Genomic DNA, 11694 nt, shown 5'->3' with positions numbered 1-11694 from the left:
CCAATCAGAGCTGTCTGCACAAAATTAACAGTGCCATCTTCATACAAGGCTACTTGGTCAGCTAGCTCCTAACTTGTATAAAAAAATGGTGACAGAAAAATGGCAGTACGGATGCTGATGCAGGTGAGCAGGGTGTTAAATTACATTTATTAAATTAACATTTATTCAGTTGCCAGGACTTGACTGGCTGAATAGTGCATCTGGTTTTCAGGCTAATCTAGCGCTATCATCACATTAGCATTTCACTATGTTTAAACTTTAGGATGCAATACTTGTAAAGCTCATCCGACTTAGCTGTGCCTGGTGTTCAGTGCTAAAGAGAAAACTGTTAATATTCTGAGAAGTCAGTTTTTACACTTTGTTAGATATTACCCAATTCTTTTGTTGGAAGCACGAGAAGTGACGACAGGAGAGGACTGTTTAAAATCAACAGTTTACTGAATGTCTGATCACAGCCAGGCCTTACAGCGCTGGATTCAGAAAGATAGAGCTCCCGCAGGAGTTCCATCCACTGACCCTGATTTAAGTTCTTACAATACATTTTACCTTCTTGGGCTGCTCCGCCCTGGACAGGGGTGCAACCTTCAGTAGTTCGTGATCCTATTGGTCATTTGGTGTGAGCCGGGGCTCGCACTTCCATGTTGGAATATGGTAAATCTAGCTATGTGTGTCTGTGCGTGTGTGTGCATGTCTCTGGCACCCAGATCTTGATCTCGAGGTGCACTGATCAAAGGGTGGCCCAAGTTTCAGGCCCCGTGTGTGTGTGATGCTAATAAGTGTGTTAAACTGGCCAGGTGGTCATCTCAGGTTGTAGCCCCCGGCCTCTGCAGGACATCCCAAGACAAAGCAAAGCTTGGGATATGCTAAGTGGGTTGAGGTGTGAGTGTAAAACAGGCCTTTGCTAAAGTGTGAATAGGCTGTCTGGTCACAAAGAGATGCAGACATCTAGTCTCTACACAGAACTTACAGCATTCAAAGTAAGCAGATTCTGCTTCATTACAGCTGTAAGATATATAAGCAAGGGAAACAAATGTATTAAAATAACCAAAGCTCAGTAGTTCTGGACAATCATCAATACAGCTGTAATATGCATAAACAAGTAAGAAAGTTATGAAAGGTAACTAAAAGGGAACAAAAGGTATGAGAAGTAACTAAAGCTTATAAAGTAACTCGAGTCTATAAGACTCAAATCTTACAACTTCATCTCATGGGGAACGTAGATTGTAAAAGCTGAACCAAATTTCATGGTAGTCGATCCATTAGTGGTTGAGATATTTTATTGGGGACAAAAGCAGGGGACTAACTGACATCTTCACCCCTGGTTTCGGTCAGTATGGCTAAGCAGTGCCCAACTTTTCCTGTCCAACAGATTGCCAAGTTCGACATTGTCACCAGAAAACACATCGAGTGGAAGGAAGAAAACTGTTACTCTTCAGAACCAGTCTTTGTTGCATCTCCAGGAGGCGTCGAGGAAGACGATGGTGAGGAACTCATCTTTCTACCAAACTACAGCAACGCTATTGCTGTTCATCGCTCTGTTAAAGTTTACTGTGCACCTTTAAAAACCACAATGCAAGAGACACTAAAGCATCAGCTGTTTTCCTCCTTCCAGGAATCATCTTGTCCTCTGTTATTTCTGCGGATCCAAACACTTCTCCCTTCATGCTCGTCCTCGACGCCAAAACCTTGGAGGAAATCGCTCGCGCCTCCATCCCCACCAGCGTCCACATAGACCTTCACGGACTCTTCATCCCTGCCACCGTTTGACAGCCAACACAGCTGCTGCTTTAATTTATTCTTTTTATTAATTCTTATTTGATAGTCTTTTTCACATTTATGAAAAAAGACTTTGAAAATTAACATGTGAAGGCACTTGTCACTTTTTTTTAACTCTATATTTTTGTATTGTTTTTCTGCACTTTAAAAGACTGAACTGTGTAAATATTTAATACTAAAGATGCACTTACAGCCAGAGTTCCCTTACATTAGCCGAGTCCTTTCCTACAGCAGAGGATTAGGGCCACTGTAAAATACGAGTTTGACCCCCCCCCCGGCTTTAAAAAGGTAAATTCAGAAATTAAACTCTGACCTCAGTTTTTTTTTTCAATTATCAAGGTTTGTTTGCACATAATGTACCAATTAAAAAGCCTAATTTATAATAGTTATGTCATTGTTATGCACTGAAACTGACCAAACATCATCAGTCAATGAAGTAATCATTTTCTTCTAGGCAGTAATTATTAATCCTGAAGAATTTGATTAAAAACTCTGAATTTTGTCATATCATGTGTACATGAGTAACTAATTTTAACAAATATGTTTATATTGGCGGCCACAGTCCTCCATACCGCACTGATTCAAATCTTAGTACTTAACCATTTTGTGTTAGAGGTCGTTTTGCTGCGGGCGTGCACCGGTCTGAACTGAAAACTCAACTAGGAGGTTTCATCAGAATCATGGGAATTTATTACATCAGCAGTTGCAGCAAAAACAGTTTAAAATCTTCCACAACACTGTTGTCGTTCAAACCCCCACCCAGCCCTCCAACATGGCCGACAAACCACACAGCAAAGCCGCTAACGCTGAGTCGGCTCTATTAAGTCTGTAAAGTCGACACCGCCGCTACAGTGATTTGGTGTTTAGTGAAAAGAAAAAACCATTTTCCTCCTTCAGCCCTGGTGCCACCCAATACAATCCCAGAACACACCTGGTTGGCCGAACACTGGCTCTGCCGACTCGTCGGCCTCGTTAAGCTCGTTAGCCTCAGTCTGGGGGTGGAAGGGGGCGGAGCCGGGGACACGAAGCAGCAGCCACAAATCAGAGCAGAGAACAAGGAGAGGAAATAACGATGTTGAAGAACAGGCACGTTGGAATACTGTGTGTGAAATGGGGGCTAAACTATCACTGTTTACAACAGTGGAAAAAACGGTTTCTCACAGAAAAACACTTTCACGTCTTTTTTCTTAGGTTGTTTTGTCTTCTTTTTTTATTTTTGTCCCTCAGTCACCGACCCGGGAAGGAAATGCATGTTGATTTGTGTGTGCTTTAGGTCCCTCAGATGATCTCAAACGTCTTCTTCAGCTCCATGATCAGTTGCCAGTCAGATTTCTGCATGTCGTCTCTGAACCAGTTCTTCAGAGCATCGATGGATGCCCGTGTGATCTGAAACACAAAAGCACACCAGGGTTGGGAACATGACTTGTGAGGTTTCCAGAGGTGTGAACAAATCAAATCAGATGTTTTTGCATCAGATCTGGGCCACTTGCACACAATTATGTTGTATTTTTCCCCAGCAGTTTACAAACAGTAATTCCTGTGTTATAGTTAATTATTGTAACTTGGATATGTGAATGGTTGAACAGATTATCAGGTGTTTTAATTCAGCTTCTGCACAATCCACTGTGGCATCAGGCTCAGTTGTATTTTACAGATGTAAACAACCTGCAACCGGGTACAAAATAATTTTATAATTAACATTACTGCCTATGACAAGCAAGTGAAAATATTTTAAACTATTGCAAATTAAGTCAAAGAATCTTTAACACTTTCAAATATCCTTTAAGGAAACTGATTTTTAAGACAGAACTGCAGATACCTGCTAAAATAATGCATTTGCATAATAATGCAAATCATATTTAACACTTCAAAACCTTGAATACAATCTCAGAAATAAGTTGTGTAGCAGAAACAGTCAATTTCCAACACCTTCTTTCTGACCTTCTTACCTCCCTTTCTTTCTTCATCTCTCATTTCCATTCTTCCTCTTTCACATCTGTCTCATCTTCCTAAAAATCAGCTCCTGTTGAGGAGCAGCTACCTCCACAGTTTATCTGACTGATATTAAATGCATTTCTTCTAGAAGAGACTGTTGCAGATGAGATGGAAAATGGGCAGAAGTAGTAAAATACTCTTACTGCTCAGAATAAAATGTTTTAAAATGTCTACATTGTACTGCTAAATTAAAACAGTGGAGGACTTCACTGAACTTCACTTTTCAACTTCTTAATCAGTTTTTGAAATTATTGCCATTAACTTGGATGAAAAATATTTATTGCTGCCTTGAAAGAGCAGTTGAAGTTATGAAACCACACATGATGGAATCACTGCTAAATTTTGCTGGACTTCAGATTTGTGTGGATGGTTTTATTATCATATAAAATATTTGCGCATATTGATGATGGCCCAACTTTCCCACCACTTCACGTCATGACTGGACAGCTGTGTGGAGGTGAGAGAGGAGCCAGGCGGCAAGCTTCTTTGTTTGGTACTCAACTAATTGTGACAATTTTCATGTGAACAACAGCGTGCAACATCTATTACGTCTTCAGGAACTGAGTCTGAAACTCTATCACCATTTTTCAACAGCCGCCCATGACAGTCAGCTGCTCACCCTGCTGTCAACCTGCCTTCAGAGGGGACCAGACAACATGTTAAACGTAGGTGTGGTTCTGATCGCTGGTTCCCATTTGGATCCCATTTATGGGTTGTCAAAATACAGAGACACTAACAAATTTGTCTTTTAACAAAAACCAACAGTGAAAACGTGAGTTAACATTAGAAGGTAGGATTAAAGATTTTCTAACAACTGATTCACCTGTATGTGATAATGGACTTCAACGCACCTTCATATATGTTATGACTCTCTTATATCGCTTCATGTTTTTAGATATGTACATAAGATCCTCTGATTTTAGTGCATCACAGACTTGATGTTTGTATATAAAGGAAGCTTTTTGCGAGGCTCCAGAGGGCGTGTCCTAACCTTGCTGACAATGATGTCGGTGGCTTCAAAGTGGCGGCCGTACATCTTGGGCGACTCTCCGGGAATGGGCTCGATCTTGACGCAGGCCTCCTGGCCCTTCTTGGCGCTGTCAACAGGCTTGTGGTTCATTTCGATGCTTGTCACCACACCGATGTCCACAAACTGAAACACACACACACACACACAATAATGGGAGAGTGTTGCTAGTCTGAAACACTTATAGTAAAGAAAAACCGCAACCTTAATTGCAAATTAAATCTCTAGGGAAACAAACTTTTATTAACATTTATATACTATTGTAGAAAAAACAAAGCCAAGACATTTGTGGGTCAATATGGCTTAAAAGTGGAGACAAAGTTCATGGTTGACTTTGGAGGCAGCTGATAAAAACCGTCTGACCACAAGGCCTTTTTAGTACACGGCTCTCCAATCAGTTTTCCTCGTTGAGCTACTCATGATTTCTATTGCTAGCACACACACACACACACACACACACACACACACACACACACACACTTCATAGCAAAACTGACTTCTGAACCAAAACAGCTGAATAAACTAAATTACTTGTATAACCAGTTATGTCATTATCCAGACCTCACGTTTTGCACCAAAAACACCTTAAACTCGTCATCACATCAGTGTCAAACTTAAATCATCACATTCAAGATATAGACAAGGCTCTCTCTCTCTCTCTCTCTCTGTTTCCCCCCCAAATATCACTGTACCACGTCATCTCTCTTATAACTTTAGCTCACATACCGATGACTTGTGCATTTTGTGCACGTTTCCAGCAACTCTTTACATGACGCTGTTGTGTCCTCATGATAACGTCAAATAAACTAGGCACACCCACCCACACACACACACCCACACACACACACACACACACACACACACACACACACACACACACACTGTGCTTCAGTGTGTCTCACCCCTTTGCTGGGGACGCACAGTGGCGTCCCCTGTCTCAGGACTCCAGCCTCCACCAACACCCCCATCACGATGGGATCTCTGGAGTTAAAGATGAACTGAGGAAGAACCCGCAGCTTCACAGGAAACACTGCGATATGCCTGACAAGACAAACACACATTAAAATGTCAGAGCGCTGCCTGTCTTTTACACTATTACTGATAACCGACCAAAAGGCACCGAGAAAAGCTAAACTGAGACAAAAGTTTTGGCTCATGAGTTGATTCACTGTGTCCGAGCATGAGCGCTCATACTTGAACTCGTCCTGCTTGGCCTTCTTGTAGTCCTCTCTGTACTTGTTGAAGGCATCAAACAGATGGTAGATGATTTCAGCTGAGAAGATCCGTACGCCCAGGCTGTCGGCCATTTCCTGACTCTCCCTCTCCACCTTCACATCAAACGCCAGGATCACTGCGTACCTGCAGACACACAACACAAATACATGTTTAATATACACCAAATAATACGACGAGTTTATTTAATGTAACTGCGACATCGCTCCCTACTTTTCCTGTCTGCTTCGGTTACAAAACATTTTGCATCAAAGTGTTGTGTGTATTTTTTGTTTTCTTGTGCTTTATTTCATGGCTTTCATGGAGTAAAAATTACATCTGTTTCTGTACTCGTATCAAATTATTCATGCTTTAATGTCTGGTGATCTGGTCACCGACAGTAGAAAGAATAAAGCCTGAGAAGACAACGTACTGTAGGTCATGTTCCAGCATGGTCGACGCCTTCATCACATCCTTCTTGTGAACTGGGCCGATGTTAATACCAGCATACTGCAGGAAAACGCACAGGAGAAACAGACACAAGTCAAAGGTCAGCTCATTTAAGGCTTTTACTTTGTTTCCTGTTGCTTTTCAAAGTAAAAACTCCTTGTTAGATGTACAGCAGCTTTAATGGCAGTTTTGGTTCAAAGTTTAAAGCTGATGGAGCCAAAAAAAGAAATTTACTGCAGAAAAACAGGTTAAAAAGACAGACAGATGGGGTCATCGACAGGTACTCACAGGGACTTTAGACGTCCGGAGGAACTCAAGCAGAGCCTCTAGTGATCCCAGAGTGGATGCCTGGACATAAACTCCTTTCTCCTCCAGTTTGATGGAGTTCAGAGTCTGTTTGAGCTCGCGTACCAGTTCATCCTGAAAACCAGCACCAGTCAGTCTCATTCAGCAAGTAAGTACTGGTCCTAACACAAGTTCAACTGGTCACAAACTGGATCTGTCACTGTATTTATTACCCATCTAATTCAGCCACAGGAAACGTGTGTGTGTGTGTGTGTGTGTGTGTGTGTGTGTCACCTTGAGGACAGGGATCTCATCGTCCTTGTACGCCACCAGCAGGGGCAGCCCCGCCAATGCCTTCTCCAGGTCTTTACCCAAAATCTTCACCCCCTGAGACGTTGACACCTCCTTGTGCTTCTCATATTGGTTCTACACAAAATAACCAATGAACACATCAGTGAATAGAACAGGAGGCTCGCCAATAAGTGAAAACAGCCACTGCTTACTCAGCTAGTACAGAAACAGCAGCAGCTGATCAATCTTCACGGTGTAACAGCTGCAGTGAAACTCGAGCCTGCTGGTTATGTAGTAAGAAGGTGCTTTTATTTTGAAACTACAAACAACTCTCGCAGAAACACCATTTTCCAGTAGTTTACCTTGACTCTGAGCTCCTTCAGAGGCGGAGGCAGCAGCAGCCCTCTGATCTGTGTTACGATTGGTCCCTCCACCCCCGGGACAATGATGGTCTCTCCCTCCCGTAGACAACCGTTAATCAGGATTACATCTATCGTAGTTCCCATACCAGGCAGAGCTTTCACCTGAACATCCACAAATCATCAGGGAACAATAAAACTAGAAAGTTCTACTGCACTTCTTTGACAAAATCAGACTCTTACCTCCATGACCTGAGCACGCAGTTCATCACAGTGCGCTAGTCGGCGGGCTAACAAGGTCTGGGTGAGCTCAACCAATAGTGTGATGAGGTTTCCCATCCCGTCACCACTGTGGGCTGACGTGGGGACCAAAGACACAAATGTCCGGGGGTCTTTATTCTCGTAGAACAAGGCAGCGTTCAGACCCTGACGATCAGTAACACACACACACACACACACACACAACAATGTTCAGTAGGATGGAAATTACTGAAGGCTGGTCTGAATTCCAGATTAAATTATGCTGGACAGTAACGAATCACATCAAACTGCAATACTGTGAAAAATGCAGGACTTTTCTTAACTCAAAATATAAAAGCTCTAAAAATCAGATCCCAAATTTGGAAAAGGTATAAATTAATTTGAACTGAGAACATTTCTTTTAACAAACAAAAGGAGACAAATTTACATTATTTTCAACATATTTAAAAAGGAAAATGCATAACTTTCTATGTTTAAATTTTTTTTTCCATATTAATGACTAAATCGTCTCATCAGAATGATGTGTTAGTGATTAGATGATTCAACTTTGTCATTACCCGTGTACAAGGCAACAAAATGCAGTTTAGCATCTAACCCGAAGTGCAGTATGTACACTATGTAGTCAGACCTAATCTACCGATATGTACAATTTATAGTTACAGTAACATATGTAGGGTGATGTACAATATACAACAGACTATGGATTTAAATTACAGTAATGGATAATGTACATTAAGTTTATGGAACACTAGTGCACTGGGATGAGATGGAATGAAACAGTGCAGAATAAGAAGATAAGTTACATGAGTGAACAGTTCAATGGATGTAAATAGTGCAAAGATAAATATACAGTGATGTAGGCATATTGTCTTTTAGTAACGATCAAAACCATGAAAATGTTATTGGGCTGTTATTTTCTACTATGTTTTACTTAGTTGCATATTTTTGTTAGTTTTTGTTACTGAATTTCAAAATTAAAGCAGATTTCAAGAGTCTGCCATTTGATTTTTATACATCCTGGAAATGAACAGAACTGAAGCGCTGTCTGTGCAGCGGGCGTGCATTTTAAAAATCAGAAACTCTTTGTTAAGTAAAGGAACGTTTCATCAGCATGCTGTTCTATTTGTAATACCTGCTGAGCAAACTCCACAATGATGCCCTTGGCTCTCTCATCGAACTCGTCCTTTGTGTTCTTCTTCTGCTTCTTCAGCGTGGCTACAATGTCAGTGTCCGGACTTCTCTTCCAGTCGTACAGACGGTCGACCTGGAGACGAAGACGCACCGTCAGAAAACAACAGGAAGATGAAACCAGGCAAAACACTTCTGATAAGCATGAAATAGACCTTGTTGAGGGCAACGACAAAGGGACACTTCTTCTCCTTCAGCAGGTTGATGGACTCGAGCGTCTGAGGCTCCAGGCCGTGCATGATGTCCACCACCAGGATGGCGATGTCGCACAGAGAGCTGCCTCTGTTCCTCAAGTTACTGACGACACACACACACACACACACATTTTATTTCAGGAACAGTATTTTATATTCATATATTCACTTTAATTAGTTCATTGTTATTCATCTTTTTTTTTTTTTTTGCTTGGAAGGACTAGTTTATGTAACGTTCGATCGAACAGAGTTTTACACTACAGAGAAAGCTTCTCTGAGCACAAATTCAAACTTGAAGATGTACAAATATACAATGTACAAGTGTGATATGTAGGATAATAACGCTCAGAAAAACTTGAGAATTACGTTTTGTGTCAGAAAACACACAAGAGACAGATTATTATTCAAAGCAGAGCAGGTGTAAATGCCTTTGTGCAACTGGGGGACCTTTACATGATGCTGTCTGTGTGTTACCTGAAGGACTCGTGCCCTGGTGTGTCAATAATCAACATGCCGGGGATCTTGATGCTCTCTCTGTCGAACTGTACAAACGAGAATCGGGTTAATACAGATGCAGAACCAGCACCAAGCCAACACCTGTGTGTGTGTGTGCTGTCGTACGTTTTTAACCATCTTGGTCTGCTCCTCGATCGCCTCTTTGGGGACGTTTGTGGCTCCGATCTGCTGAGTGATTCCTCCAGCCTCGCCATCCTGAACATGAGTGTGTCGCAACTACAACACACACCCACTGCAGAGTTACTACAAAAACCAGTCAACTGGCCTCAACTACTGCCACGTTAACCCGGTGGTAAACAAGTCAGTACAAACAGCTATGATACAGGAAACCAGTCAGAAAGTGCAACCTAAAAAACTTGTCAGTAAATAGCCAGCAAATAATCACCACAGAATAAACAGCAACAAAACAGTAAACAATACACAACCAAGTAAATAAAACAGTCAGCAAACCATCACCTTGTCAAGGATCTTGGTCTTCCCAGTGTCGACGTGTCCGAGCACACACACCACCGGGGCTCTCAGCGTGTCCACGTCAATGTTCCTCATGTTCTCTGCTCTTCGTTTCTATGGAAACACACTGTGGATCAGACAGGGTGAAAAGAGGCGAGCTCTGGTTCCTCCTGTGTTTCCTATGACTCACCTCTATCCTTCTCTTGGCTCGGTCATACAGTCGCTCATCCTTCGTCCTCCCGTCGTCATCCTCACTCTCGCTGCTCTCATCCTCGCTCTCCCTTGCTGCTCTCCTCTTGCCCTGACCTGTGGCCACAGACCCTTTTTCGCCCTCTTCATCTTCCTCACTTTCTTCCTCCTCCTCCTCCTCGTCTTCTTCCTCATCCTCCTCGTCCTCTTCCTCATCTTCCTCCTCGTCTTCGTCGCTACCTGTAGGCTGAGAAGGAGCGGGGGGCTCCTTCACCTCGATGTGGACTTTCTTCAGCTCTGATACTAGGAGGAAAAGTAACAGGAGGTATTTTAATACTACTGCTGCTTCTGGTACCTCTGCTGAGTTGTTTAGTACTTGTTTGACACTTTGAGAAAGAAAAACACTTTTGTACAAAACACAGAACAAAAGAAATCAAAGGTCGAATGCTGTCTAAGCACAAACAGCCAAGTAAGACCTTTAAAGTAAATATAGCTTAGAATTTAGATAAACAGGGTTTAACTCTCCATCTCCACTGACCAGGACAGATGTGGCTGAAAGCCAACAAACGTTAACAGACCCTGTACTGGGAAATTAACCACTGCAACTGAAGTGTCTTCAGTATCAATTAATCAGGTCTGGAGACGATTAGTTCATTTGGTGAATCAGCAGCTCTTTTGTTAATTACTTGAACATTTTTCACTTTTTTTTTTTACATCTCATCACAACAAATGAATTGATCAAGATAATGATTAATTTATAACGAAAACAAAAGGTATGTCTAGTAATTAAAACAAATGCTGCATGCCGTCTGTTTTTAGTCAAAAATACAGTGAGGAACAGAAGTATTTGAACACCCTGCAATTTAGCAAGTTCTCCCACTTAGAAATCATGGAGGGGTCTGAAATTCACATTGTAGGTGCATTCCCACTCTGACAGAAAAAAAAAAAAAAAATCAGGAAATCACATTGTATGATTTTTAAAGAATTTATTTGTCTTGCACTGCTGAACATAAGTATTTGAACACCTGAGAAACAGCAAGAATTCTGGCTCTCAAAGACCTGTTACTGTGCCTTGAAAAAGTCCACCTCTACTCCACTCATTAATCTAAATTAGTAGCACCTGTCTGAGCTCTTTAAAGACACCTGTCCACCCCACAGTCAGTCAGACGCCAACTACTACCATGGGCAAGACCAAAGAGCTGTCAAAAGACACCAGAGACAAAATTGTGGACCTCCACAAGGCTGGAAAGGGCTACGGGGCAATTGCCAAGCAGCTTGGTGAAAATAGATCAACTTGTTAGAGCAAAGTAGAACTTTTTGGTCTAAACTTCACTCGTCGTGTTTGGAGGAAAAAGAAGGATGAGTTGCATCCCAAGACCACCATCCCTACTGTGAAGCATGGGGGTGGTAACATCATGCTTTGGGGGTGCTTTTCTGCGAAGGGGACAGGACGTCTGCACTGTATTAAGGAGAAGATGGATGGGGCCATTTATTGTGAGAT

General features: G+C 42.0%; 2 protein-coding genes across 5 annotated transcripts in view; one reads left to right on the top strand and one right to left on the bottom strand.

The window, feature by feature from the left end:
* The window catches only part of bco1l (beta-carotene oxygenase 1, like), a 21060-nt gene extending 18292 nt beyond the window's left edge, over nt 1-2768 (top strand). For all 4 annotated transcript variants that reach the window (XM_020591942.1, XM_020591943.1, XM_020591939.1 and 1 more), the window contains 2 exons: nt 1370-1481; nt 1613-2768. In XM_020591942.1, coding sequence (XP_020447598.1) covers nt 1370-1481; nt 1613-1767 — 267 coding nt within the window. In that variant the 3' untranslated portion in view covers nt 1768-2768. The remainder of the gene's footprint in view (nt 1-1369; nt 1482-1612) is intronic.
* The window catches only part of eif5b (eukaryotic translation initiation factor 5B), a 15411-nt gene continuing 6160 nt past the window's right edge, over nt 2444-11694 (bottom strand). The window contains exons 12-26 of the mRNA XM_020591944.1: nt 10195-10496; nt 10011-10118; nt 9660-9770; nt 9513-9580; nt 9000-9141; nt 8789-8920; nt 7639-7821; nt 7399-7560; nt 7040-7171; nt 6749-6880; nt 6444-6520; nt 5993-6157; nt 5701-5839; nt 4763-4924; nt 2444-3162 (exon numbers count right to left, since the gene is read on the bottom strand). Of these exons, the coding sequence (XP_020447600.1) occupies nt 3055-3162; nt 4763-4924; nt 5701-5839; nt 5993-6157; nt 6444-6520; nt 6749-6880; nt 7040-7171; nt 7399-7560; nt 7639-7821; nt 8789-8920; nt 9000-9141; nt 9513-9580; nt 9660-9770; nt 10011-10118; nt 10195-10496 (2123 nt within the window). The 3' untranslated portion in view covers nt 2444-3054. The remainder of the gene's footprint in view (nt 3163-4762; nt 4925-5700; nt 5840-5992; nt 6158-6443; nt 6521-6748; nt 6881-7039; nt 7172-7398; nt 7561-7638; nt 7822-8788; nt 8921-8999; nt 9142-9512; nt 9581-9659; nt 9771-10010; nt 10119-10194; nt 10497-11694) is intronic.

The sequence above is a fragment of the Monopterus albus genome, unplaced genomic scaffold (assembly GCF_001952655.1).
Source record: "Monopterus albus unplaced genomic scaffold, M_albus_1.0 scaffold16.1, whole genome shotgun sequence".
NCBI lineage: Eukaryota > Metazoa > Chordata > Actinopteri > Synbranchiformes > Synbranchidae > Monopterus > Monopterus albus.
The sequence above is the reverse complement of the archived record's forward strand: the minus strand, read 5'-3'. Positions and strand labels throughout refer to the sequence as shown.